This window comes from Podarcis liolepis (assembly GCF_965112155.1).
Source record: "Podarcis liolepis genome assembly, chromosome: 2".
NCBI lineage: Eukaryota > Metazoa > Chordata > Lepidosauria > Squamata > Lacertidae > Podarcis > Podarcis liolepis.
In genome coordinates, this window is record NC_139555.1 from 128,292,520 (window position 1) to 128,320,247 (window position 27,728).

A 27,728-nucleotide genomic window follows, 5' to 3' on the forward strand; every position below is an offset into this window, starting at 1 on the left:
GGTTTCTCCCCTGTATGAATTATTTGATGGGAAGTGAGATTCACCTTCTGACTGAAGCTCTTTCCACATTCCAAGCAGTGATACGGTTTCTCCCCTGTATGAATTATTTGATGCGAAGTGAGATTCACCTTCTGACTGAAGTTCTTCCCGCATTCGAAGCACTGATAGGGTTTCTCCCCTTTATGAGTTCTTTGATGAAAAGTGAAAGTAGTACTGTGCCTGAAGCTCTTTCCACATTCCAGGCACTGATAGGGTTTCTCCCCCGTATGAGTTCTTTGATGCAAAGTGAAAGTAGTACGGTGCCTGAAGCTCTTCCCACATTCCAAGCACTGATAGGGTTTCTCCCCGGTATGAATTCTTTGATGGTAAGTGAGAGAGCTGCTTTGACTGAAGCTCTTTCCACATTCCAAGCACTGATAGGGTTTTTCTCCTGTATGAATTCTGCAATGGGAAGTGAAACTGGAGCTATCAGTGAAGCTCTTCCCACATTCCAAGCACTGATAGGGTTTCTCTCCTGTATGAATTCTGCGATGGGAAGTGAGATGGGAACTATTAGTGAAGCTCTTTCCACATTCCAAGCACTGATACGGTTTCTCCCCTGTATGAACTCTTTGATGGGAAGCGAGATTACCCTTTTGATTAAAGCTCTTTCCACATTCTCTGCACTGATACAATTTCTCCCTGCTCTGTCCTCTTTTGTGTGCAGTGAGGCTATCCCTCTGAACGAAGCTCTTTCTTTGACGGGAGGTGTCCTGGGAGCTCTGACGGATGTTCTCTCCACACTCTGAATGTTTATATGACTTCTCCACTATGTGGATTCTGTTGTGCTCCCCCTTGTTCTTCCCTTCCAGTTCATCTCCATCTGCAATGAAGAGAGAAGCGAATTAGAGCCTCAGGAAGAAATGGAGCTCCAGATCATTGAACCAAGTTAATTAATGCTTGTGATAGAGGAAGAACTGAAGGGAGTTAGATGTGGGGCCTCTCTATAGTTTTCACTGCCTTGGTTGGCTGGTATTTACTGACATATTGCTTGGCTTTTATCTGGAATGGATTTTGTTCTGGCTCAATCCTGGAATCCACTCCATCTCCAAGGTCAGTCATCTCTTTGGTCAATCAAATGCAAACAGAAGCAAAAACAGAATTTACATCAACTTCCCTAAAAACTCTGAAGCCGGCATTTAAGAAGGCCTGGGTGGTTCAGAGAAGCCTGGTCACTGTTTTAAAAGGCATGACTAGACGCAGAACATTCACAGAGGAAACAGCTGATATCCCTCCATTCTGGGTTCACGGTGGGGGATATTAGAATCCCAGATGCTGTTGGTCTCCAGGCAAAGAGTTGAAGTTCATCACATACAGGTATGTATGGAACGTCCACGTCTCGTCTGTGAAACAAACAGCAACACCTTCACCTGAACACTCCCCATCAGCTGTTGCCTCAATCTGGTTGGTCTAAATTTAAATTTATACGTAAAGCACTTTCTTCACTTTGAACCCCCCTCCCATGTCCATGAGGAGACTGTATTGTTTTGTTAGCAACAGAAGAGGAAAAGTGACTATAACTCAGTTCAAACCAATTCATGAACCCAGATATATATAGATATATAGCCATTCCTGCAAATTTATTCTGCTATTTCTGATATGCAAATGGCACACGAAGACTTAGTCTACATATCTGTATCATTTATTAGTCCTATGTTCCTTGTTTTTAAAAGCAAATAAGAAGTTATTCCAAAAAGAAAAAGACAACACACAGAGGCCCCATCTGCATTCATACTGCAAAGCAGGATCAGTGAGTTGGCTGACATTGGCAGGGCATTCAGATCACAGAACAGGTTTTAGACATTTAGAGCTGCCAATTCATCACAGGGAGCAGGGAGGGCAGGGACCTGTGATCTATTCCTGGCTCAAATTGCCTGCAGATGACAAAGGTGCAGGAAGGCAGGCAGGTGGCGGAGCCCAAAAAGGTGCTCCCCTTCTCCATCTCCATCCGCCTGCCTCCCCCCCACACCCCAATTCCTCTCCGGTTCCATCCCTCCATGTCCCCATCTCCCCTCCCCTGGGACTCACCAGATCTCTCGGAGGTCCCTGGGAGGGAACGTTCAGAGGTTGAGAGGAGGGACGCAGGAGACAACCTGACCAGGTCAACCGTCCATCTTCCCCCTTCCATCCTCACTAGGTTTGCAGAATCCGTCCCTTTTATCTTTCCTGAGGAGACAAGGAGCCAGAACGAGCTGGAGGGTCCTGGGAGAGAGGAAGAAGGAAAGGGAGCCTCAGAGGCCCTGCAGGGATTCTTCTGCCCCTGGAGAAGCACAAATGGGGCGGCCCCTTCCCAACAGAAGCCCCATTTCTATACCTCTCCAGTGGTGCCAAAAAATCAGATAGGCTACTTGCGTGGCAATTAAAGAAAGAATAAGAAGAGAGAGTAATAGAGAAATGAAAAATAATTGAAGATCCTAAAGAAATATGCAAAGAAAAATTAAATTACTTTAGGAAGTTTTACCGTGCAAAAGAAGGCGACCAAGAGGAAATGGAAAGATACTTAGCACAAAATAGACTTCTGACAATAGCAGATTGGAAAATAGAACAACTAAATGTACCAACAGCGATGATGGAGGTGCAGCAATCTCAAAAGCAAAGATAGGAAAGTCCCCAGGTACGGATGGATTATCGGCGGCATTTCATAAGAAGTTAGAAGATAGATTATCAGAACCAATGAAACAGTACTGAACGGAATTTTAAAAGAAGGAAGAATACCAAAATCATGGGAAGAAGCACTTATCACACTGATACCCAAACAAGGAGCAGATCCAACACTAATCAAAAATTATAGACCTATATCATTGTTCAATAATGATTATAAAATATTTGCTAACATCCTAGCTAACAGGTTAAAAAAAAGTATTGAATGAAATAATATACAGAGATCAGGCTGGCTTCTTACCAGGCAGACACATGCACAATAAAATGAGAAACATAATTGATATTTTAGAATATTTAGAAGCAAGATCAGATAAAAAAGCCATTTTGATGCTGATAGACACGGAATAGGTCTTTGACAACATCTCTTGGAGCTTCATTGTCAGGGAACTGCCATCAGTGCTGGAGGGAGAGAGCAAAAGCCAGAGGGATTCCAGAGAGCGTCCAGGGATCGGGAGAAGCAGCCCATCTTCTGGGGAAGAGAATCAGCGTAGCACCAGTGGAGAAGGGGGGCAGATGGGGGAAGCGGCGAGGCGGTCCCATGACTCCTTGCCTGGGACCAGCGGGGAGAGTAGGGGTCCTCCGCTGCCCACGCCCTCCTTGCGCAGAAGGCTTCGCGCAGAGAGAGTAGGAGGAGACTAGGCGTCAAAGAGCTTCTTTGCTGGAAGAAGTTTAAGAAACGCCCACTGACGGATTCTGCCAGCGATTGAGACAGCCACGGGTGAGTGGCTGTCCGGACAGAAAAGGTTCACTTAGGCAACCCAGCCAGGTGTTTGCACAGGCTTACGCACGAGCAACCCCTAGAACCATTACATTCATGAAAAAAAATACAGGAATTGCAGAATATATTCTTAGGGGTGTTGAGGCAATATATTGAAATCAGAGAGCCAAATTGATACTAAATAGTGAAATAAGAGAAGTAAAATAAGTAAGGGGGCCAGACAAGGCTGCCCCCTTTCGCCTCTACTTTTTATTACGGTACTAGAATTCTTAGCAATGACAACAAGGAGTGACCAGGGCATAAAAGGTCTAACAAGGGGGAAGAAGTCGCACAAGATGAAGGCCTTTGCAGACAATGTAATTCTAACTACTGAAAATCTGGAGGAAAGCATACCAGAAATAATAGGGAAAATCCTTGAATTTGGAAGTGGCAGGATTTAAATTAAATAAAAATAAGACTAGTATGCTAGCAAAAAATATGTCAACACAGGAAAAAGAAGGACTAAAGAAAATATCAGGATTGGAAACAGTAAATAAAACTAAGTATTTGGGAATCTGGCTGACAAATGAAAACACCAATCTATTTAAAGACAATTATATTAAAACATGGAAAGAAATCAATTTTGAATCATATAATAAGAAAATTGATATATAGAGTATAGGAAAAACATAAAGTGGTCTTAGAACCTAAAACCCCCTGGTGGATTTCACCTCAAGGAGCAATAACTGGGGGAAAGAAAAATATGGAATTTAATTGGGCCACTTTCACTGCCTTGTTGTGACGAAGGGGCTCGAATAACTCAGAGACGCTATGGGCTAAGCTGTGCAGGGCCACCCAAGACGGACAGGTCATAGTGGAGAGTTTAGACTAAACGTGATCCACCTGGAGGAAGAACCGGCAAGCCACTCCAGTAGCCCTGCCAAGAAAACTCCATGGACAAAGACAACAGGCATATAAAAGTTATGACGCTGGAAGATGAGCCCCTCAGGTCGGAAGGCGTCCAACATGCTACTGAGGAAGAGCGGAGGACAAGGACAAGTAGATTCAGAGCTGATGAAGCGGCTGGGCCAAAGCCGAAAGGTAAACTGGATGTGGTCAAAATGAGATGGCAAGAATAAATATTGACATCCTGGGCATCAGTGAACTAAAATGGACAGGGATGGGCGAATTCAGTTCAGATGACCATCATAACTACTACTGTGGGGAAGAATCCCATAAAAGAAATGGAGTGGCCCTCATAGTTAAGAAAAGAGTGGCAAAAGCTGTACTGGGATGCAATCTCAAAAATGATAGAATGATCTTGATACGAATCCAAGGCAGACCTACAAGAAATAGAGTACAGATTTCCAAAGAATAGCAAGGAGAGACAAGAGGGCCTTCTTAAACGAGCAATGCAAAGAAATAGAGGAAAACAATAGAATGGGGGAAAACAGAGATCTGTTCAATGAAATCGGAGATATGAAAGGAACTTTTTGTACAAAGATTACCATAATAAAGGACCAAAGTGGTAAGGACCTAACAGAAGCAGAAGACATCAAGAAGAGGGGGCAAGAATACACAGAGGAATTATACCAGAAAGGTATGGATGTCTCGTACAGCCCAGGTAGTGTGGTTGCTGACCTTGAGCCAGACATCCTGGAGAGTGAAGTCAAATGGGCCTTAGAATGCACTGCTAATAACAAGGCCAGTGGAAGTGATGGTATTCCAGCTGAACTATTTAAAATTTCAAAAGATGCTGCTGTTATGTTAAGGTGCTACACTCAATATGCCAACAAGTTTGTAAAACTCAGCAGTGGCCAGAGGATTGGAGAAGATCAGTCTTCATCCCAATCCCAAAGAAGGGCAGTGCCAAAGAATGCTCCAACTTCCGCACAATTGCACTCATTTCACACGCTAGCAAGGTTATGCGTAAAATTCTACAAGGTAGGCTTAAGCAGTATGTGGGCCGAGAACTCCCAGAAGTGCAAGCTGGATTTAGAAGAGGCAGAGGAACCAGAGACCAAATTGCAAACATGTGCTGGATTATGGAGAAAGCTGGAGAGTTCCAGAAAGACATCTACTTCTGCTTCATTGACTATGCAAAAGCCTTTGACTGTGTTGACCACAGCAAACTATGGCAAGTTCTTCAAGAAATGGGAGTGCTTGATCATCTCATCTGTCTCCTGAGAAATCTCTATGTGGGACAAGAAGCTACAGTTAGAACTGTATATGGAACAATTGATTGGTTCAAAATTGGGAAAGGAGTACGACAAGGCTGTATTTTGTCTCCCTGCTTATTTAACTTATATGCAGATGAGATCATCATGCGAAAAGCTGGGCTGGATGAATCCCTAGCCGGAATTAAGATTGCCGGAAGAAATATCAACAACCTCAGATATGCAGATAACACAACTTTGAAGGCAGAAAGTGAGGAGGAATTAAAGAACCTTTTATTGAGGGTGAAAGAGGAGAGCGCAAAATATGGTCTGAAGCTCAACATCAAAAAGACTAAGATCATGGCCACTGGGCCCATCACCTCCTGGCAAATAGAAGGGGAAGAAATGGAGGCAGTGAGAGATTTTACTTTCTTGGGCTCCAGGATCACTGCAGATGGTGACAGCAGTCACAAAATTAAAAGACGCCTGCTTCTTGGGAGAAAAGCAATGACAAATCTAGACAGCATCTTAAAAAGCAGAGACATCACCTTGCCAACAAAGGTCCATATAGTTAAAGCTCTGGTTTTCCCGGTAGTGATGCATGGAATGAGAGCTGGACCACCAAGAAGGCTGATCGCCGAAGAATTGATGCTTTTGAATTCTGGTGTTGGAGGAGACTCTTGAGAGTCCCACAGACTGCAAGAAGATCCAACCTCTCCATTCTGAAGGAAATCAGCCCTGAGTGCTCACTGGAAGGACAGATCGTGAAGCTGAGGCTCCAAGACTTTGGCCACCTCATGAGAAGACTCGACTCCCTGGAAAAGACCCTGATGCTGGGAAAGATGGAGGGCACAAGGAGAAGGGGACGACAGAGGACGAGATGGTGGGACAGTGTTCTCGAAGCTACCAGCATGAGTTTGACCAAACTGCGGGAGGAAATAAAACACCACCTAACAGGGTGGATCCAGTATCACCAAATAAATGAGGTCTTCAAAGCTGACAAGAAAAAGGGTTTTGCAATTTCAGTATTGGATAAAGAATTATTACAAAACAAAATAAACATAATTTCTAAAATGTATGGAATCTTAGTGGAGTGGAAGGATATGGATGAACAGGTAAAGGCGGTAATGATCAAATTGGCTATGGATTTAGGGAAACCTATTCAATTAACATCATGGGAAAAATTATGGAAGGAGAGTTGGAATTTTACGGCTTGTGAGGCAAGTAGAGGGGACACTTCTGCATATGTGGTGGCCATGTGATAAAATCAAGGGCTTCTGGGATACGGTGTATGAAGAACTAAAGAAAACATTTGAACAACATTTTAGCAAAACAAAAAAAGGAAATATTTCTTTACGGCACAGTGGCAGCGAGAATATTAATTGCCAAAAACTGGGGGAAATGAAATTATTCCGACAAAAAAAAAAGCTCTCTTTGGAGGAGGGTCCCTGGCACTCGGGGAGAGACCATAAATTTTGTAACTACTCCGGGTCAACTCTATCTCTCCCCTTAATTCCTCATGAAGTTTCCTAATACCAGTTATACCATATGCCTTATACCATTTCCTAAAATTCTATGATTATCCCTGCTGTGTTTTATTTAATGGAAATTGAGACTGGTTTCCTAGGTGAAGCTTTTTCCACATTCTAAACAGTCCCCTGCAAGAAATATTTCATGGAAAATTAGGTTCACCAAAAGAACGAAGCCAGACAAATGTAGAAAGGAAAATAGAAAATCAGACAGGATGTACCTCCATTTCCTCAATATCTCTGAAGCCTACATGGAAGAAGGCCTGGGCAGCTCAGAGCAGCCTCATCCTGGTTGGAAAAGGCAGGACTGGTGGAAGAATATTCCCAGACAGAACAGGAGATGCATCTCTTATGGAGAGTTGTGGGTGTGTTAACATCTCAGGTGCTGCAGGTGGCGCTATGGGGCTCCCTCAAAATAGAGGAGGTTTGTCCTTCAGAGATCTGTATGGAATTTCAAAGCTGATCTTATGATCCAGCAGGGAGCCTTACCAGAGAGGCCACGATCCCAGGATTCTCCTCCTTGACTTCCTTCTGCAGAGCTCTCTGGTCTGGATCCAGCAAAGCCCAGTCCTCCTCTGTGAAAGGAACAGCAATAGGACTGGGATAAATTGTGTTCGCTGAGCCCGTATTTTATACAGTCTGTATATGATGTTTGTGTGTTATTGTGAGGTGTGCTATGCCTAATAAAGGATTTTGAATTTGAATTTGAAAGGAACAGCTACGTCTTCAAAGCACACTGGACCCTAATAGAAAAAGGGAGAATAAAGATGATATTTTTCTACACATTGCTCTGTTCTTTTCTGTAACAAATTTGTTGTGTATTTAATTGATGGGTACAGTGGTACCTCGGGTTACAGACGCTTCAGGTTACAGACTCCACTAACCCAGACATAGTACCTCGGGTTAAGAACTTTGCTTCAGGATAAGAACAAAAATCGCACGGCGGTGGTAGCGGAGGCCCCGTTTTCTAAAATGATACCTCAGGTTAAGAACAGTTTCAGGTTAAAAATGGACCTCCAGAATAAATTAAGTTCCTAACCCGAGGTACCACTGTATTAATCTTTGTGTAAATGGGGGAATTCCACAAAATAATATTTTATTATCTATGCGGCACTCATCTTCATGGAAATCTTTGCAAGCATTCCCATTTTCCAGATGGAAGGACCTCCTCTCCCTTCATCTGGTGGGGTGGACCCTCCCCCTGCCCTCAAGCCAACTTCAAGGGGCACCAGGAGGGGGAGGGGAGGGAATGGTTGGTTGGTTGGTTGGCATCCGTCTGTCTTAGGGGACCATGGAAGAGTGTCTTTGGGAGTGAGATCTGGGGGAGAGACATGTGTTGTTGCATCTGGGACACAGGAAGTGGTCTGGAGATGCAGACGGGCTTTTCTTCTCCCTGTGCTCCCCCCACGTGGGAATGTTCCCTTCTGGCTGCAGCCTCTGTTCCCAAAGGTGACTTTTCCCTCCCTCTGAAGGGGGTTTATTTCCTTGACCCAAAGCCCCCCCCCAAAAGGAAGGCAGCATCTGGATCCCAAGGAAGAACAGAGCTGCAGACCTCCTGCGAACTGGCCCCTCCCTGGCTTGGCAGAGAGGACAAAGGAGGACCCTCTGCTCCCTGACTTGGGGGTCTCCCCCCCCAGGCATGATCTGAGCAGGGACCCCCATGCCCCCTCCCTGCCCCCCTGGGACCCCCGTCTTCCCAGGACACACTAAGGGGGCAGAGAGAGGAGACTCACCCGAGTCCAGGAGGGGCTTTTGCAAAGGAGAGAGAAGAAAGCAGGGAGGGAGGGAGGGAGGGAGGGGCTTCTGCTCTGGAGGACCTCGCCCCCTCCCCCTCCACTTCCCGCCCTCTCTAGGAATCCAGCTCTGCTCCTCTTAACCCTTGGCAAGCCGAGTCCTCCCCTCACTCTCCCTGCCTTCAGTTTTCCTGCTCTAGGGGCTGCCCCCCTTCCCTCCCTCTGCCCCAAGGAGCCCACATCCCACCAGACTAACCGCAAGGGAGACGGGGGGGGGTCCATGGGGGGTTACCTCGGCTCTCCCCCTCCCCCAGCATAGAGGCTCCTGGACCCCAACGAAAGGCTGGGAGGGAGAAGAGGCGAAGGGCTGCCTAGTGGCGGGAGGTGCCTTGGGCTCAGAAATGGCTCCCTCCAGACACCCCCCCCCAAGAAACACCCTCCAGCTCAGGGGGGGGGGAGAGAGGGAGGGGGGCTTCCCAGCCAGGAGACCCCTCCCCCTCCCGAAAATACGGGTTTTTCTGCTTCTGGAGCCGCTTTTCAGAGGAGGAAGAGTCCCGGGCGAGGAAGGGGGGGCAGGAGGGGGGCGCATGAAAAAGGAAGGGGAAGACCAGGATGGTGGAGAGAGGGGACCAGACTCCGGTTCAGAGCCAGAGGGACCCCTGCCATCCTTTCCCCGAGTTTCCTGCCAGAAAACCAGTTTCTCCGGGGCTCCCAGAACCTCCTGGAGGCAGGAGCCCCATTTCCCGCCCCAGAGCCGGGCTGGACCAATCAGAGGCCTCTCCGTTGGGCAGCTGGCCAATCCCCTTTCAGATTCCCCGGGGCCTCCTCCTCTCCTTCGCCCGCTTTCCTGAGGGAGTTTCCCCCCCTCTGAGTTTCCCTCATGGCTGCTCCCCTCCCAGCTTCTCCTTCATTTCTCCTTCCTTCTCTTCCTATTTCTCTCCCCCCATTATTTGGGGGCAGCTGGATTCCCCCCCCCCATGGCCAGGCAGGCCCAGGAGGAGCCCAGGAGGCGGCAGGGCCAGGAAGAAGGGGTTTCCCGCCCTTTTCCGAAATAGGAGGGAAGGCCATTTTGTTTTTCCCAGAGACGCCATGGCTCCCCTGTGGGCCTCGGGGGTCCCACGCTCTCGGGGTCTCTCCTCCCGGATGAAGGAGGGCGGCACCTTTGGTCCTCAGCCGTCTTCCTGCCATGATGGCTTGGCCTCCGCAGGGCAGCCTCTCTCCTCGCCATGTTGCCCCACGGAGGAGGCCTCTCCCTTGGGAGACGCCAGGCAAGCGGCCTTGGGGGATCCGCCGGGGTCTGCGAAGGGGGCCAGGAGGGAAAGGCCCAAGGAGGAGGAGGAGAATAACAGTAGTAGTAGTAATAATAATAATAAGGGCTTTATCCCCTCAAAGGTGGAGGGTTCCCTCAGGGGAGTTTGACCCCCGGAGCAGCATCCTTGGTCACCCCAAGAGTCAGCGCCAGGAGAAGGGCTCCACCTGCAGGAATAGGGGAAAGGGGGGCTCTTCCCCAGACGAGGCTGGAGAGTCCCCTGCTGGCCCCTCGGGGCCCCAGGAGCCTTTTCTGGATGGCCCTCATTTGCCCCCCAAATGGGCCAAGACATCTGTTCTTCCCCCTCAGGCGGTAGTTGAACAGGAGAAGTCGCTCCCACTCCTGATCACTGTGGGTCTCAGGAGGCAGTGGGGGGACTCTAGGGAACTGGCTGAACTGGGGTCCTCCCAGTCCAGCTCAGACAAGAAAGAGAGGGAGCTCAGAAGAGGAAGCCATTGCGGAGAAGAACCGGACTTGGCTGTTCTCTGCTGAGGGTCTCCTGCCTTTCTTCCAAGGCTTCCTGGGGGTGCCATGGCCAGAGGAAGACACAGCCCCAACCGCCGAAGGGCCCTGGGGAGCAAGCAGAGCCTGCCTCAGTTTCTTTCCCCAAGGCCTTGGAGGAACCTTGGGGTGCAGAAGGAGAAACCCCAAATGGAGCTCAGACTCCTGGCAAGTGGGGAAAGGAACATGAAATGGCGCTTTCCAGATGAGTCTCAATACAATACAATAATCTTTATTGTCATTGTCCCATACGAAATTGAAAAAATGTACATCAGACATTCAAAAACCAACAAGCCTGCTATGCCAGCTATCCCAACCTTGTTAGCCCCCTAAAAACTCTGATACCCCATAATTAAAGACAATATACTCCCATAGAGACTACCTTACACTGCATTTAAAACCAAAATCGCATTTGGATAGAAACTGTTTCTCTTTTTTTTATATATAAAATTTTTATTAGGGTTTTACATTACAAAATAGACAAAGAAAAAATACAAAATAAGAATAGTTAAAAACAATCTATCTTTTCATAACATTTTCTTCATTAACTTGTTTCCCGAACCTCCTCATACCTCCCTTTCTTGTATTCCAGTTCAGTTTATTAATTTAGCAGTTTCTTTCCCTCTTTATTCTACCCAGATCTTTAATCTTAAATTATTATATCATTAAATTTTTAAATTTTTACTTATAAAAAAACATTTTTTCATGTTCTTTTATACCATTACAGCTAGAAACCACATAATTTCAATCCAACATCATTCTAACATTCATTAATTTTACCAATCTCGCACTTTATCTTTTAGTTTCTCAAAACTCTGCAATTTCAATTTATCTCCTTCTTGTTCTAATATCTCCCAATATTTCGGCCATTTGGCCTCCATATTGAGTCTTTTCAAAGCCCCTAACCCATACTTCAATTAAGAGACCTCGGAAAATGTGGTTCTCAAAACCTTTGTGAATTTTCTTTCCCCCGCACTGTATTATCTTTCGTATGCCTCTCAGGTTAAAAACCTGATTGATCTTTATTTATGTGCTTATTCAAAACCTTCTTCAATCTTGTAGCCAAAATGTTTGCAAATATTTTATAATTGACATTCAATAAAGAAATTAGTCCCCTTCATGGATCACTGCCTTGCCGTGGCGAAGGGGCTTGAAGAACTCAGAGAAGCTATGAACTATGCCGAGCAGGGCACCCAAGATGAACAGGTCATAGTGGAGAGTTTTGACCAAACGTGATCCACCTGGAGTAGGAACCGGCAAGCCACTCCAGTATCCCTGCCAAGAAAACTCCATGGACAAAGACAACAGGCATATAAAAGTTATGACGCTGGAAGATGAGCCCCTCAGGTCGGAAGGTGTCCAACATGCTACTGGGGAAGAGCGGAGGACAAGTACAAGTAGATCCAGAGCTGATGAAGCGGCTGGGCCAAAGCCCAAAGGACGCTCAGTTGCGGATATGCCTGGAAGCGAAAGGAAAGTCCAATGCTGTAAAGAAAAATATTGCATAGGAACCTGGAATGTAAGAACCATGAACCTGGGTAAGTTGGATGTGGTCAAAAATGAGATGGCAAGAATAAATATTGACATCCTGGGCATCAGTGAGCTAAAATGGACGGGAATGGGCGAATTCAGTTCGGATGACTATCATATCTACTACTGTGGGCAAGAAACCCGTAAGAGAAATGGAGTGGCCCTCATAGTCAACAAAAGAGTGGCGAAAGCTGTACTGGGATGCAATCTCAAAAATGATAGAATGATCTCGATACGAATCCAAGGCAGACCTTTTAACATCACAGTAATCCAAGTTTATGCACCAACTACTGGTGCTGAAGAAACTGAAATTGACCAATTCTATGAAGACTTACAAGACCTTATAGAAGTGACACCAAAGAAGGATGTTCTGCTCATTATAGGGGATTGGAATGCTAAAGTAGGGAATCAAGAGATAAAAGGAACTGGCAAGTTTGGCCTTGGAGATCAAAACGAAGCAGGGCAAAGGCTAATAGAGTTCTGTTAAGAGAACAAGCTGGTCATCACAAACACGCTTTTCCAACAACACAAGAGACGACTCTACACATGGACATCCCCAGATGGGCAACATCGAAATCAGATTGATTATATTCTCTGCAGCCAAAGATGGAGAAGCTCTATACAGTCAGCAAAAACAAGACCTGGAGCTGACTGTGGCTCAGATCATCAGCTTCTTATAGCAAAATTCAAGCTTAAACTGAAGAAAGTAGGAAAAACCACTGGACAGGTAAGATACAATCTAAACCAAATCCCTTATGAATACACAGTGGAAGTGAGGAACAGGTTTAAGGATTTAGATTTGCTGGACAGAGTGCCTGAAGAACTATGGGTGGAGGCTCGCAACATTATACAGGAGGCAGCAACTAAAACCATCCCAATGAAAAAGAAATGCAAGAAAGCAAAGTGGCTGTCCAACGAGGCCTTACAAATAGCGGGGGAGAGAAGGCAAGCAAAATGCGAGGGAGATAGTGAAAGATACAGGAAATTGAATGCAGATTTCCAAAGAATAGCAAGGAGAGACAAGAAGGCCTTCTTAAACGAGCAATGCAAAGAAATAGAGGAAAGCAACAGAATGGGAAGAACCAGAGATCTGTTCAAGAAAATCGGAAATATGAAAGGAACATTTCGTACAAAGATTACCATAATAAAGGACAAAAGTGGTAAAGATCTAACTGAAGCAGAAGACCTCAAGAAGAGGTGGCAAGAATACACAGAGGAATTATACCAGAAAGATATGGATGTCTCGTACACCCCAGGTAGTGTGGTTGCTGACCTTGAGCCAGACATCCTGGAGAGTGAAGTCAAATGGGCCTTAGAAAGCACTGCAAATAACAAGGCCAGTGGAAGTGATGGTATTCCAGCTGAACTGTTTAAAATTTTAAAAGATGATGCTGTTAAGGTGCTACACTCAATATGCCAGCAAGTTTGGAAAACTCAGCAGTGGCCAGAGGATTGGAGAAGATCAGTCTACATCCCAATCCCAAAGAAAGGCAGTGCCAAAGAATGCTCCAACTACCGCACAATTTCACTCATTTCACATGCTAGCAAGGTTATGCTTAAAATTCTACAAGGAAGGCTCAAGCAGTATGTGGACCGAGAACTCCCAGAAGTGCAAGCTGGATTTAGAAGAGGCAGAGGAACCAGAGACCAAATTGCAAACATGCGCTGGATTATGGAGAAAGCTAGAGAGTTCCAGAAAGACATCTACTTCTGCTTCATTGACTATGCAAAAGCCTTTGACTGTGTTGACCACAGCAAACTATGGCAAGTTCTTAAAGAAATGGGAGTGCCTGATCACCTCATCTGTCTCCTGCGAAATCTCTATGTGGGACAAGAAGCTACAGTTAGAACTGGATATGGAACAACCGATTGGTTCCAAATTGGGAAAAGAGTACGGCAAGGCTGTATATTGTCTCCCTGCTTATTTAACTTATATGCAGAATTCATCATGTGAAAGGCTGGGCTGGATGAATCCCAAGCCGGAATTAAGATTGCCGGAAGAAATATCAACAACCTCAGATATGCAGATGACACAACCTTGATGGCAGAAAGTGAAGAGGAATTAAAGAACCTTTTAATGAGGGTGAAAGAGGAGAGTGCAAAATATGGTCTGAAGCTCAACATCAAAAAAACGAAGATCATGGCCACTGGGCCCATCACCTCCTGGCAAATAGATGGGGAAGAAATGGAGGCAGTGAGAGATTTTACTTTCTTGGGCTCCATGATCAGTGCAGATGGTGACAGCAGTCACGAAATTAAAAGACGCCTGCTCCTTGGGAGAAAGGCGATGGCAAACCTAGACAACATCTTAAAAAGCAGAGACATCACCTTGCCAACAAAGGTCCGTATAGTAAAAGCTATGGTTTTCCCAGTAGTGATGTATGGAAGTGAGAGCTGGACCATAAAGAAGGCTGATCGCCGAAGAATTGATGCTTTTGAATTATGGTGCTGGAGGATACTCTTGAGAGTCCCATGGACTGCAGGAAGATCAAACCTTTCCATTCTGAAGGAAATCAGCCCTGAGTGCTCACTGGAAGGACAGATCGTGAAGCTGAGGCTCCAAGACTTTGGCCACCTCATGAGAAGAGAAGACTCCCTGGAAAAGACCCTGATGTTGGGAAAGATGGAGGGCACAAGGAGAAGGGGACGACAGAGAATGAGATGGTTGGATGGTGTTCTTGAAGCTACTAGCATGAGTTTGATCAAACTGCGGGAGGCAGTGGAGGACAGAAGTGCCTGGCGTGCTCTGGTCCATGGGTCACGAAGAGTCGGACACAACTAAACGACTAAACAACAACAAAGAAATTAGTCAGTAATTCTTTACTTGAGCTCTATCTGTATCTGGTTTAGGTATCAGAGTGATGAATGCCTCTTTCCAGGACCCAGGTGCTTTGTCCCCCTGTAAAATCTTGTTACAAACATCCATCAATGGTTGTATCAGCCAATCCTTAAATATTTTATAATATATGGATGTTAAACCATCAGGTCCTGGTGCTTTGCCTATTTTCATTTGGTCAGTTGCCACTTCAACTTCTTGTCTTGTAAACAGTTCATTTAGTAGGTTCTTTTTGTCCGCTGGAATTTTATGCAATCCATTTTTGTCCAAAAACTCTTCCATTTTTTCATTTTCTTCTTTTTCTTTTTAAAAAGCTGCTTGTAGTACTTGTGAAAGCATTTTCTAATCTCTGCTGGGTTCTCAATATTCTTGCCATTCTCCATAATATTGATTATTGTACTCTCCTTCTGTCTCTTTTTCATTGCCAAGCCAATAATTTTCCACATTTATTTGCCGATTCAAAAGTATTTTGTTTCATTAATTTAACTTTCCATTCAATTTATTAGTTTACTATTTGTGAATACTGAAATTGTAACGCTTTAATTCCCTTTTCAATCTGTTGATTTTTTGGGGTTACATCTCAGTTTTTTCTCTTTCCCTTTCAATTGAGACAGAATTTTTTCCTTTTACTCATTCTGTGCTTTTTTCCTGACAGAATTCTGTTGAATCCGAAAACCTCGCATTATAGCTTTACTTGCATCCCATACGACCCTTGCTTCAATTCCGGGATTCAGGTTCAACTCAAAATAGTCCTTTAGGGTCTTCTGAGCTTTATTTACAATCAAATCATTTCTCAGTAAAGCATCATAACATACATAAAAGGGGATGTTTGGACCAGCCAGTTGGAACTTCCTGTTTCTCCTAGGCTGCCTCTGCATGTGACTAGAGGTGGACGTGACCTCACCTGCCCAGGCAACTAAAGAGCAGGAGTGGTCAGCCATCTCTCTCTCTGACCACATTTGCTGAAGAACCAACATCTGCTTAGCCTAAGATGCTCTCTCGGCTTCCAGCCGAAAGAGGACAAAAGGTATGTCTCCTTATGGGATAGTTTCTAGGTATATTAGTTCTCTAACTTAAGTCTGCCTTCTGGGATCCATTTGTGAACAGAATGTGAGTGAGTAAACTTTTTTCATACTTTTATAGAAGACTGTGCCATGTCTATCTTTTGATGAGGTACTAAAGGGGAATATTGCCAACGAAACGTATTTTAAAGGCTTTAGCGAGCGTGAGCAAACGCATCCGCTGCACAAGTTTAAAAAGGGGAATGTTACTCTGCTAAATTGTAGAATTTGTTAATACAAGTTGGAAAGGATATAATCAGGCAATATATCCTCTCCTGCATCCCTGAACATTCCCACAGACTTAACTGAAGCTCTTCCCACATTTGAAGCACTTATACTTTCTGACTTGTATGAGTTATTTGATGGAAAGTGAGACTGCAATTGTGACGAAAGCTCTTTCCACACTCATGGCAATGAAAAGGTTTCTCCCCTGTATGAATTCTGTGATGGCGAGTGAGATGGGAGCTATCAGTGAAGCTCCTTCCACATTCGAAACACTGATAGGGTTTCTGCCCTGTATGAATTCTTTGATGGGAGGTGAGACTGTGCTTGAGACGAAAGCTCTTTCCACATTCCAAGCACTGATAGGGTTTCTCCCCTGTATGAATTCTTTGATGAGAAGTGAGATCACCACGCAGACGAAAGCTTTTTCCACATTCCAAGCAGTGATACGGTTTCTCCCCTGTATGAATTCTTTGATGGGAAGACAGCGCGATACTTTGACTGAAGCTCTTTCCACACTCATGGCAATGAAAAGGTTTCTCCCCTGTATGAATTCTTTGATGAGAAGTGAGATCACCACTCAGACGAAAGCTCTTTCCACATTTCAAGCAGTGATACGGTTTCTCCCCTGTATGAATTCTATGATGGGAAATGAGTTTCTCCATCTGACTGAAGCTCTTTCCACATTCCAAGCAGTGATACGGTTTCTCCCCTGTATGAATTCTGTGATGGGAAGTGAGATGTGTGCTCTGACTGAAGCTCTTTCCACATTCCAAGCACTGATAGGGTTTCTCCCTTGTATGAATTCTTTGATGAGAAGCGAGAGAGGTGCTGTGATGGAAGCTCTTTCCACATTCAAAGCACTGATAGGGTTTCTCCCCTGTATGAATTCTTTGATGGGAAGTGAGAGAGGTGCTGTGATGGAAGCTCTTTCCACATTCAAAGCACTGATAGGGTTTCTCCCCTGTATGAATTCTTTGATGGGAAGTGAGAGAGCTGCTTTGACTGAAGCTCTTTCCACATTCCAAGCAGTGATAGGGTTTCTCCCCTGTATGAATTCTATGATGGGAAGTGAGGCTCTGCTTGAGCCTGAAGCTCTTTCCACATTTGAAGCACTGATAGGGTTTCTCCCCTGTATGAATTCTTTGATGGTAAGTGAGTTGGGTTCCCTGACTGAAGCTCTTTCCACATTCCAGGCACTGATAGGGTTTCTCCCCTGTATGAATTCTATGATGGGAAGTGAGGCTCTGCTTGAGCCTGAAGCTCTTTCCACATTCTAAACAATGATAGGGTTTCTCCCCGGTATGAATTGTTTGATGGATAGTGAGATCACTACTCAGACGAAAGCTCTTTCCACATTCTAAGCAGTGATACGGTTTCTCCCCTGTATGAATTCTGTGATGGGAATTGAGATGTGCACTTTGATTAAAGCTCTTTCCACATTCCAAGCACTGATAGGGTTTCTCCCCCGTATGAATTCTTTGATGCAAAGTGAGATTACCCTTTTGATTGAAGCTCTTTCCACATTCTCTGCACTGATACAATTTCTCCCTGCTCTGTCCTCTTTTGTGTGAAGTGAGGCTATTCCTCTGAACGAAGCTCTTTCTTTGACGGGAGGTGGACTGGGAGCTCTGACGGATGTTCTCTCCACACTCTGAATGTTTATATGACTTCTCCACTATGTGGATTCTGTTGACTTCCCCCTTGTTCTCCCCTTCCAATTCATCACCATCTGCAATGAAGAGAGAAACTAATTAGCGCCTCAAAAACAAATGGCGCTCCAGATTATTGAACAATGCCCCCCCCACCTCACTGCAAGACTTGAGAGTGCTCCATTTCGGCCTCAAGAGGACATCCTTGACGTCTAACTTAATGTCATTGTCGATGTGTGGCATCTTCGACCCTCACAGCATTTGAGCATGCCTGTGGGGCGCCTTACTCTCTTGATACCAGTGGAGCGCAACTGTTAGCATACTGTGACAGGGGTGCAGACACAGAACCATCAAACCCACCACCTGACCCCTCCCCCACCAATGCACTGCCATGTTAGCGTAAGTCATGCTAACTCTGCATCGCTGCCCCAGACCCCAACCCCACTCAGAGCGAAGGGGACGTGCTTCACATCCATTATTGAACAAAGTTAATGAATGCTTGTGATAGAGGAAGAACTGAAGGGAGAGATGGGAGGCCTTCCTATACTTTCCACTGCTTTTCAAGCGCTGGTATTAACTGAGATATTGCTTGGCTTTTATCTGGGATAGATTTTGTTTGGCTCAATCCTGGAATCCACTCCATCTCCAAGGTCAGTCATCTCTTTGGTCAATCAAATGCAAACAGAAGCCAAAACAACAAGCCTGACAGAATTTACATCAACTTCCCTAAAAACTCTGAAGCCGGCATTTAAGAAGGCCTGGGTGGTTCAGAGAAGCCTGGTCACTGTTTTAACAGGCATGACTAGACACAGAACATTCACAGAGGAAACAGTTGATATCCCTCCATTCTGGGTTCACGGTGGGGGATATTAGAATCCCAGATGCTGTTGGTCTCCAGCCAAAGAGTTGAAGTTCATCACATGCAGGTATGTATGGAACGTCCACGTCTCGTCTGTGAAACAAACAGCAACACCTTCACCTGAACACTCCCCATCAGTTGTTGCCTCAATCTGGTTGGTCTAAATTTAAATTTATACATAAATCACTTTCTTCACTTTGAATCCCCCTCCCATGTCCATGAGGAGACCAACTCTGTATTTTTTCATTAGCAACAGAAGAGGAAAAGTGACTATAACTCAGTTCAAACCAATTCATGAACCCAGAACTCATACACTGACCACTAATGATGAACCATATGTTACTAGATATTCCTGCAAATTTATTCTGCTATTTTTGATATGCAAATGGCATGTGAAGACTTAGTCTACATATTTGTATCATTTATTAGTCCTATGTTCCTTGTTTTTAAAAGCAAATAAGAAGTTATTCCAAAAAGAAAAAGACAACACACAGAGGCCCCATCTGCATTCAGACTGCAAAGCAGGGATCAGTGAGTTTTCTGACATTGGAAGGTGTCAGAGCTGCCCAAGGTCCCAGCTCACAAAGGACCAACGCCAGTGCGTTACTATTTACAAAAGTCTTTATTGAAGTTCAGTTTCGATTTCAAAGCCGTGGTGCGCAGCTCTACGTCCTAAACTCTAGACCGCTGAAGCTCCGTCTGAATCTCCTCCCCCCAGACACCAGTTTAAGACTCTGGCCTTGCTCCACCTCTTCCTTTGCTCTTTCCTCCTCTGGGTCCGCCTGTCCGCTGGGGTCTTCCCCTTCCTAGACTCTTCTGACGCTGAGTCCCCTGAGTCTTCCCCCTGCCTCCGGCGGGCTTTAGGACCTGGTTCCCAATCCGGGTTTTCTGCTGTCCCGCGCGCCTGTACATTCGAACTTGGCGCGCGCGCCCAGCCGGTCACCTTCCTCCTGACCGTTACACTGCTCGTGTCACTGCTTCCCCCTTCGGGGAGGCTAGCTGCACCTGACTCTCCCTCCGTTCCCTCACTCTGCGATGGAGGCGTGGCCACCCCTGACTCATCTTCTCTCCCTGCTGGAGGAGAAGCTGGCCCTGATACATGTGACTCTTCCCCCTCACTACGCTCTGGTGGAGGAGCTGGTCCTGCTCTCCCGCTGCTGCTTTGGGAGTCCCCGCTGGCCCCCTGCTTCTGGTGTGTCCCCCCTGGGACCCCCCTTGCCCTGGCCATCGGCGCCCCCCTCTGGGAATCTTCTGATTCGCTGGAGAGACTCATGGAATCTCTCGGGCCACTTTCATACTCCCCTACGCTGCCCTCAGATTCTTCCCCTTCGCTCTCCATTTCCTCTCTCCCCTGTGCCTCTGCTCCTGAGCCCCTGACAGAAGGGCATTCAGATCACAGAACAGGTTTTAGACCTTTTGAGCTGTGGTGGCCGGGGAGCTGTGATCTATTCCTGGCTCAAATTGCCTGCAGATGACAAAGGAGCAGGCAGGCAGGCAGGTGGGGGAGCCCGAAAAGGTGCTCCCCTTCTCCATCTCCATCCGCCTGCCTCCCCCCCACCCCCTAGCTGAGCAAGCCCCAATACCTCTCCGGCTCCATCCATCCATGTCCCCATCTCCCCTCCCTTGGAACTCACCAGATCTCTCGGAGGTCCCTGGGAGGGAGCGCTCAAAGGTTGAGAGGAGGGACGCAGGAGACAGCCTGACCAGGTCAACCATCCATCTTCCCCCTTCCAATCTCGCTAGCTTTGCATGATCCGTGTCTTTCATCCTTCCTGAGGAGTCAAGGAGCCAAAGCAAGCTAGAGGGTCCTGGGAGAGAGGAAGAAGCAAAGGGAGCCTCAGAGGCCCTGCAGGGATTTTCTGGCTGGAGGGGAAGCCTCCCAATATCTTGGGGGCCCCACCCACAGCAAAATCCCTGCTTTATCCCATTTCTGGCCAGAGAGCTTCCCCTCTTCACCCTCCATCCCTCCATGTTCCCATCTCCCCTCCCCTGGAACTCACCAGATCTCTCGGAGGTCCCTGGGAGGGAACGCTCAGAGGTTGTGGGGAGGGATGCAGGAGACAACCTGACCAGGTCAACCGTCCATCTTCCCCCTTCCATCCTTGCTAGCTCTGCAGGATCCGTCTCTTTCATCCTTCCTGAGGAGTCAAGGAGCCAAAAGAAGCTGCAGGGTCCTGGGAGAAAGGAAGAAGGAAAGGGAGCCTCAGAGGCCCTGCAGGGATTCTCCTGCCCTAGATATTCTCCTGCCCCTGGAGAAGCACAAATGGGGCAGCCCCTTCCCAACAGAAGCCCCATTTCTAAACCTCTCCAGTGGTTGCAGTTTCCCCGTTTGCTCCTCGCCCCACTTCTTAAGGCTGGCAGGGTCTGCACAGTAGTGACCTCAAGGTAGAACCCTTGAACTCAGTGGGGCTTATGGACACAACTTGGTGCCAAACCCAGTCACCTTCCTGTCCCTGAGCCTGAAAACTGCAACCCCAGAGCATGGGCAGAAAATAGATGAGTAGCCATTACCTGTAGGTTCCCCCATGCTAGGTGCTTTGTATGGAGAGCCCTGCTGACGCTCTTTGAGCTCCCTCATCGCAAGCCAGGCAGATGTTGTGGCCATATTTGCCTCTGTCTGGGGTTGAATGGGGACCAAATCTGTATGTGGAAGCAGAGGAGGAGCTGGCGATGCCACATTTTTGAAATATCATGAGACTAATACACCCCTCCCCCTTCAATATTCCCGGTGCTTATACACCATCTTTGCAAGTTTCCAGTCTCAAAATGTGGTCCCAACCCTGGCATGGAAGCCACCAAAGTATAGATCCTGCACATGTGCTAAACCTGTTGTGTTCTTAAGAACACCAGGCATGTAGGCCCTTTAAAAGCTCCAAAGGTGAGCTTTACCAAAAAGGATTTTATGCGCTCTGCGTCCTCTTTAGTACAAGCCCCCTAGTGACAGATAATCCCTCCTCATTTGTTCCAGAATATTGGGAGGAGTCTTCTATCATTGCTTTAGCATTTCCTGAGCATAGATTTGAAATTTGCTTTCACATTAGTTCGTCTACTTGTTTAGCCTGAATAGGGGAGAGACATGGACCCAAATAATTACCGCCCAGTCAGTCTGACATCAATAGCAGGGAAGATTCTGGAACAGATCATTAAGCAAACAGTCTGTGAGCACCTAGAAAGGAATGCTGTGATCACCAATAGTCAGCATGGATTTCTGAAAAATAAGTCATGTCAGACTAACCTGATCTCGTTTTTTGACAGAATTACAAGCCTGGTAGATGAAGGGAACGCAGTGGATGTAGCCTACCTTGATTTCAGCAAGGCATTTGACAGGGTGCCCCATGATATTCTTGTAAAGAAGCTGGTAAAATGCGGTCTTGACTATGCTACCACTCAGTGGATTTGTAACTGGCTGACTGACCGAACCCAAAGGGTGCTCATCAATGGTTCCTCTTCATCCTGGAGAAGAGTGACTAGTGGGGTGCCACAGGGTTCTGTCTTGGGCCCGGTCTTATTCAACATCTTTATCAACGACTTGGATGATGGACTCAAGGGCATCCTGATCAAATTTGCAGATGACACCAAACTGGGAGGGGTGGCTAACACCCCAGAGGACAGGATCACACTTCAAAATGACCTTGACAGATTAGAGAACTGGGCAAAAGCAAACAAGATGAATTTTAACAGGGAGAAATGTAAAGTATTGCACTTGGGCAAAAAAAATGAGAGGCACAAATACAAGATGGGTGACACCTGGCTTGAGAGCAGTACATGTGAAAAGGATCTAGGAGTCTTGGTTGACCACAAACTTGACATGAGCCAACAGTGTGACGCGGCAGCTAAAAAAGCCAATGCAATTCTGGGCTGCATCAATAGGAGTATAGCATCTAGATCAAGGGAAGTAATAGTGCCACTGTATTCTGCTCTGGTCAGACCACATCTGGAGTACTGTGTCCAGTTCTGGGCACCACAATTCAAGAAGGACACTGACAAACTGGAACGTGTCCAGAGGAGGGCAACCAAAATGGTCAAAGGCCTGGAAACGATGCCTTATGAGGAACGGCTAAGGGAGCTGGGCATGTTTAGCCTGGAGAAGAGGAGGTTAAGGGGTGATATGATAGCCATGTTCAAATATATAAAAGGATGTCACATAGAGGAGGGAGAAAGGTTGTTTTCTGCTGCTCCAGAGAAGCGGACACGGAGCAATGGATCCAAACTACAAGAAAGAAGATTCCACCTAAACATTAGGAAGAACTTCCTGACAGTAAGAGCTGTTCGACAGTGGAATTTGCTGCCAAGGAGTGTGGTGGAGTCTCCTACTTTGGAGGTCTTTAAGCAGAGGCTTGACAACCATATGTCAGGAGTGCTCTGATGGTGTTTCCTGCTTGGCAGGGGGTTGGACTCGATGGCCCTTGTGGTCTCTTCCAACTCTATGATTCTATGATTCTATGATTCTATGTTTTCTTGCATCTAGGACACAGGAAGTGGTCCGGTTTTGCTGCTGCAGATGCAGACGGGCTTTTCTTCTCCCTGTGCTCCCCCCACGTGGGAATGTTCCCGTCTGGCTGCAGCCTCTGTTCCCAAAGGTGACTTTTCCCTCCCTCTGAAGGGGCTTTATTTCCTTGACCCAAAGCCCCCTCCCCCCAAAAGGAAGGCAGCATCTGGATCCCAAGGAAGAGCAGAGCTGCTTATTTCCTGCGATCTCCCCCCCTCCCTGGCTTGGCAGAGAGGACAAAGGAGGACCCTCTGCTCCCTGACTTGGGGGTCTCCCCCCCCCCCAGGCATGATCTGAGCAGGGACCCCCCATTCATCCTCCCTGCCCCCCTAGGACCCCCTTCTCCCCATTGCACCCTCACATTGAAGAGAGAGACTCACCCGAGTCCAGGAGGGGCACCAAGGAAGATTTTGCAAAGGAGAGAGAAGAAAGCAGCCTCCTCTCTGCCTGCAGGAAGGGATGGGGGAGGGAGGGAATTTAGCGACGGAGGACCTTCACCCCCTTCACTTCCCGTCCTCTCTAGGACTCCAGCTCTGCTCCTCTTAACCCTTGCCAGCCCAGCCCTCCCTCTCCCCGCTGCCCCACGGAGCCCCCTCGGAGCCCGACTCCGCGCCAGGGAGACGGGGCTTCCCCAGGAGTCTCCGCCTGCTCCAAGCAGCCTCCTCGAGAGCAGGAAGAGGAAGCCCAGATCCCCCCGAGGGAGACACGTCCTCCCTCCAGCCCCCCATCTTCCCGGGGGCAGCCCCACTGAATTGGGGAGACGCCTCCCTCCAGGCCGAAATCAAGGGATCCCTTGGACTTGGAAGCTGGCAGGCCCAGCTTGGCTTCTTCCAGGCTCTGGCGGACTCAGACTTGGGGGGTTCCTGACCGAGGGGGCCTTTCCCTCTCAGTCTGCCCCCCACACCCAGGGGGTCCCCTCAGCCCTCCTTCTTGGGGGTCTCCCTCCGCCCCCCTCTCAGTCCGCCCCCCACACCCAGGGGGTCCCCTCAGCCCTCCTTCTTGGGGGTCTCCCTCCGCTCCCCCCTCTCAGTACGCCCCCCACACCCAGGGGGTCCCCTCAGCCCTCCTTCTTGGGGGTCTCCCTCCGCTCCCCCCCACACCCAGGGGGTCCCCTCAGCCCTCCTTCTTGGGGGGTCTCCCTCCGCCCCCCTCTCAGTCCGCCCCCCACACCCAGGGGGTCCCCTCAGCCCTCCTTCTTGGGGGTCTCCCTCCGCTCCCCCCCACACCCAGGGGGTCCCCTCAGCCCTCCTTCTTGGGGGTCTCCTTCCGCCCCCCACACCCAGGGGGTCCCTTCAGCCCTCCTTCTTGGGGGTCTCCCTCCCCCCCACACCCAGGGGGTCCCCTCAGCCCTCCTTCTTGGGGGTCTCCCTCCGCTCCCCCCCACACCCAGGGGGTCCCCTCAGCCCTCCTTCTTGGGGGTCTCCCTCGGCCCCCACACACCCAGGGGGTCCCTTCAGCCCTCCTTCTTGGGGGTCTCCCTCCCCCCCACACCCAGGGGGTCCCCTCAGCCCTCCTTCTTGGGGGTCTCCCTCCGCCCCCCACACCCAGGGGGTCCCCTCAGCCCTCCTTCTTGGGGGTCTCCCTCCGCTCCCCCCCACACCCAGGGGGTCCCCTCAGCCCTCCTTCTTGGGGGTCTCCCTCCGCCCCCCACACCCAGGGGGTCCCTTCAGCCCTCCTTCTTGGGGGTCTCCCTCCCCCCCACACCCAGGGGGTCCCCTCAGCCCTCCTTCTTGGGGGTCTCCCTCCGCTCCCCCCCACACCCAGGGGGTCCCCTCAGCCCTCCTTCTTGGGGGGTCTCCCTCCGCCCCCCTCTCAGTCCGCCCCCCACACCCAGGGGGTCCCCTCAGCCCTCCTTCTTGGGGGTCTCCCTCCGCTCCCCCCCACACCCAGGGGGTCCCCTCAGCCCTCCTTCTTGGGGGTCTCCCTCTGCCCCCCACACCAAGGGGGTCCCCTCAGCCCTCCTTCTTGGGGGTCTCCCTCCCCCCCACACCCAGGGGGTCCCTTCAGCCCTCCTTCTTGGGGGTCTCCCTCCCCCCCACACCCAGGGGGTCCCCTCAGCCCTCCTTCTTGGGGGTCTCCCTCCGCTCCCCCCCACACCCAGGGGGTCCCCTCAGCCCTCCTTCTTGGGGGTCTCCCTCGGCCCCCACACACCCAGGGGGTCCCTTCAGCCCTCCTTCTTGGGGGTCTCCCTCCCCCCCACACCCAAGGGGTCCCCTCAGCCCTCCTTCTTGGGGGTCTCCCTCCGCTCCCCCCCACACCCAGGGGGTCCCCTCAGCCCTCCTTCTTGGGGGTCTCCCTCCGCTCCCCCCCACACCCAGGGGGTCCCCTCAGCCCTCCTTCTTGGGGGTCTCCCTCCGCCCCCCACACCCAGGGGGTCCCCTCAGCCCTCCTTCTTGGGGGTCTCCCTCCGCTCCCCCCCACACCCAGGGGGTCCCCTCAGCCCTCCTTCTTGGGGGTCTCCCTCCGCTCCCCCCCCACACCCAGGGGTCCCCTCAGCCCTCCTTCTTGGGGGTCTCCCTCCGCTCCCCCCCTCAGTCCGCCCCCCACACCCAGGGGGTCCCCTCAGCCCTCCTTCTTGGGGGTCTCCCTCCCCCCCACACCCAGGGGGTCCCCTCAGCCCTCCTTCTTGGGGGTCTCCCTCCGCCCCCCACACCCAGGGGGTCCCCTCAGCCCTCCTTCTTGGGGGTCTCCCTCCGCTCCCCCCCACACCCAGGGGGTCCCCTCAGCCCTCCTTCTTGGGGGTCTCCCTCCGCTCCCCCCCACACCCAGGGGGTCCCCTCAGCCCTCCTTCTTGGGGGTCTCCCTCCGCTCCCCCCCACACCCAGGGGGTCCCCTCAGCCCTCCTTCTTGGGGGTCTCCCTCCGCTCCGCCCCACACCCAGGGGGTCCCCTCAGCCCTCCTTCTTGGGGGTCTCCCTCTGCCCCCCACACCCAGGGGGTCCCCTCAGCCCTCCTTCTTGGGGGTCTCCCTCCGCTCCCCCCCACACCCAGGGGGTCCCCTCAGCCCTCCTTCTTGGGGGTCTCCCTCCGCTCCCCCCCCCACACCCAGGGGTCCCCTCAGCCCTCCTTCTTGGGGGTCTCCCTCCGCTCCCCCCACACCCAGGGGGTCCCCTCAGCCCTCCTTCTTGGGGGTCTCCCTCCGCTCCCCCCCACACCCAGGGGTCCCCTCAGCCCTCCTTCTTGGGGGTCTCCCTCCGCTCCCCCCCACACCCAGGGGTCCCCTCAGCCCTCCTTCTTGGGGGTCTCCCTCCGCTCCCCCCCACACCCAGGGGGTCCCCTCAGCCCTCCTTCTTGGGGGTCTCCCTCCGCCCCCCACACCCAGGGGGTCCCCTCAGCCCTCCTTCTTGGGGGTCTCCCTCTGCCCCCCACACCCAGGGGGTCCCCTCAGCCCTCCTTCTTGGGGGTCTCCCTCCGCCCCCCCTCTCAGTCCACCCCCCACACCCAGGGGGGCCCCTCAGCCCTCCTCGGGGGTCTCCCTCCGCTCCCCCCTCAGTCCGCCCCCCACACCCAGGGGGTCCTCTCAGCCCTCCTTCTTGGGGGTCTCCCTCCGCCCCCCTCTCAGTCCGCCCCCCACACCCAGGGGGTCCCCTCAGCCCTCCTTCTTGGGGGTCTCCCTTCCTTCCCCCCACCTTCCCCTCCAAGCTCCCCCCTCAGAAAACGCGCCTTGCCTTTTCCCGCCAAAAGGGCTGGCTCCGCCCCACGCTGGCTTAGGAGCCAATCAGAGCGAGGCTCCAGGAGATTTCTGCGGGAGTAAGTCTGCTGACTGGCCTGGCTCTGCTGTCCATCACAGGCCCAGCCAAGGGGGGCATCCGGCAGACTCCCTAGATCTCTAGAGATCATCTTCGTCTGTCAGTTACCTGTCAATCCATTTTAGGGTTTGAGATCGTTTGCACTAACTGTGCCGGGTGCCAGAGCCCCAAGAGGCCCAGGGGAGCCCCCAGCAAAGTTATGATGAGGGCCGAGAGGCCTGGCTCCGGGTTCAACCACACAATTTAAACTGAGAATACTTGAATAATAAAAAGGGAAATAAAAGGGGAATAGAGAACAAAGAAATAAAAAGGGGGGGGAGGTATATTCCAATATATCACTATATATGCAAACAACTACAGTTCCATACATGCTTTTCTGGTATATAGGTACAGTGCTTTTTTTCTAAAAAATGTTCAGGGTTACTCTCACTTTGACTCAAGAAAATCACCATTTTATAGTTCCAATTGGGAAAAATAAATACAGTAAATGGACAAAAGAAATCATCTCAAGAACTCAGGAGTCCTATTGTTGTGGATTAATTTAATCTACTTATGCTAATTATGGATATATTGGTTTCCAACCTCAACATTTCCACTATTCAGAGGTACAAAACTGCTTGGTTGTTTTGGTTTATTTACTGGCGTTTAAATCCCATTAAATAGACAAAACAAATCCTCCTTAGAGGGCATCTTCTTCTCGCTGAGA

The 27,728-nt window shown here is 49.4% G+C and overlaps 3 protein-coding genes across 9 annotated transcripts in view; 1 reads left to right on the forward strand and 2 right to left on the reverse strand.

The window, feature by feature from the left end:
• Positions 1-7,667, reverse strand: part of LOC310702287 (uncharacterized protein) — a 213,331-nt gene extending 205,664 nt beyond the window's left edge. Inside the window, exons 1-2 of the mRNA XM_083493693.1 lie at positions 7,572-7,667; positions 2,068-2,205 (exon numbers count right to left, since the gene is read on the reverse strand). Coding sequence (XP_083349819.1) covers positions 2,068-2,167 — 100 coding nt within the window. The 5' untranslated portion in view covers positions 2,168-2,205; positions 7,572-7,667. The remainder of the gene's footprint in view (positions 1-2,067; positions 2,206-7,571) is intronic.
• Positions 1-27,728, forward strand: part of LOC310702297 (uncharacterized protein) — a 636,573-nt gene that overhangs the window by 110,811 nt on the left and 498,034 nt on the right. The window lies entirely within an intron of this gene.
• LOC310702286 (uncharacterized protein) overlaps positions 10,836-27,728 on the reverse strand; it is a 176,427-nt gene continuing 159,534 nt past the window's right edge. For 4 of the 7 annotated variants that reach the window (XM_083493683.1, XM_083493684.1, XM_083493686.1 and 1 more), the window contains 3 exons: positions 20,786-20,959; positions 20,420-20,593; positions 10,836-18,006 (listed from right to left, as the gene is read on the reverse strand). In XM_083493683.1, the coding sequence (XP_083349809.1) occupies positions 16,385-18,006; positions 20,420-20,593; positions 20,786-20,959 (1,970 nt within the window). In that variant the 3' untranslated portion in view covers positions 10,836-16,384. Of the gene's footprint in view, positions 18,007-20,419; positions 20,594-20,785; positions 20,960-21,296; positions 21,426-23,654; positions 23,859-27,728 lie in introns of those variants that run through there. The other 3 variants (XM_083493687.1, XM_083493688.1, XM_083493692.1) reach the window with 3 other exon arrangements.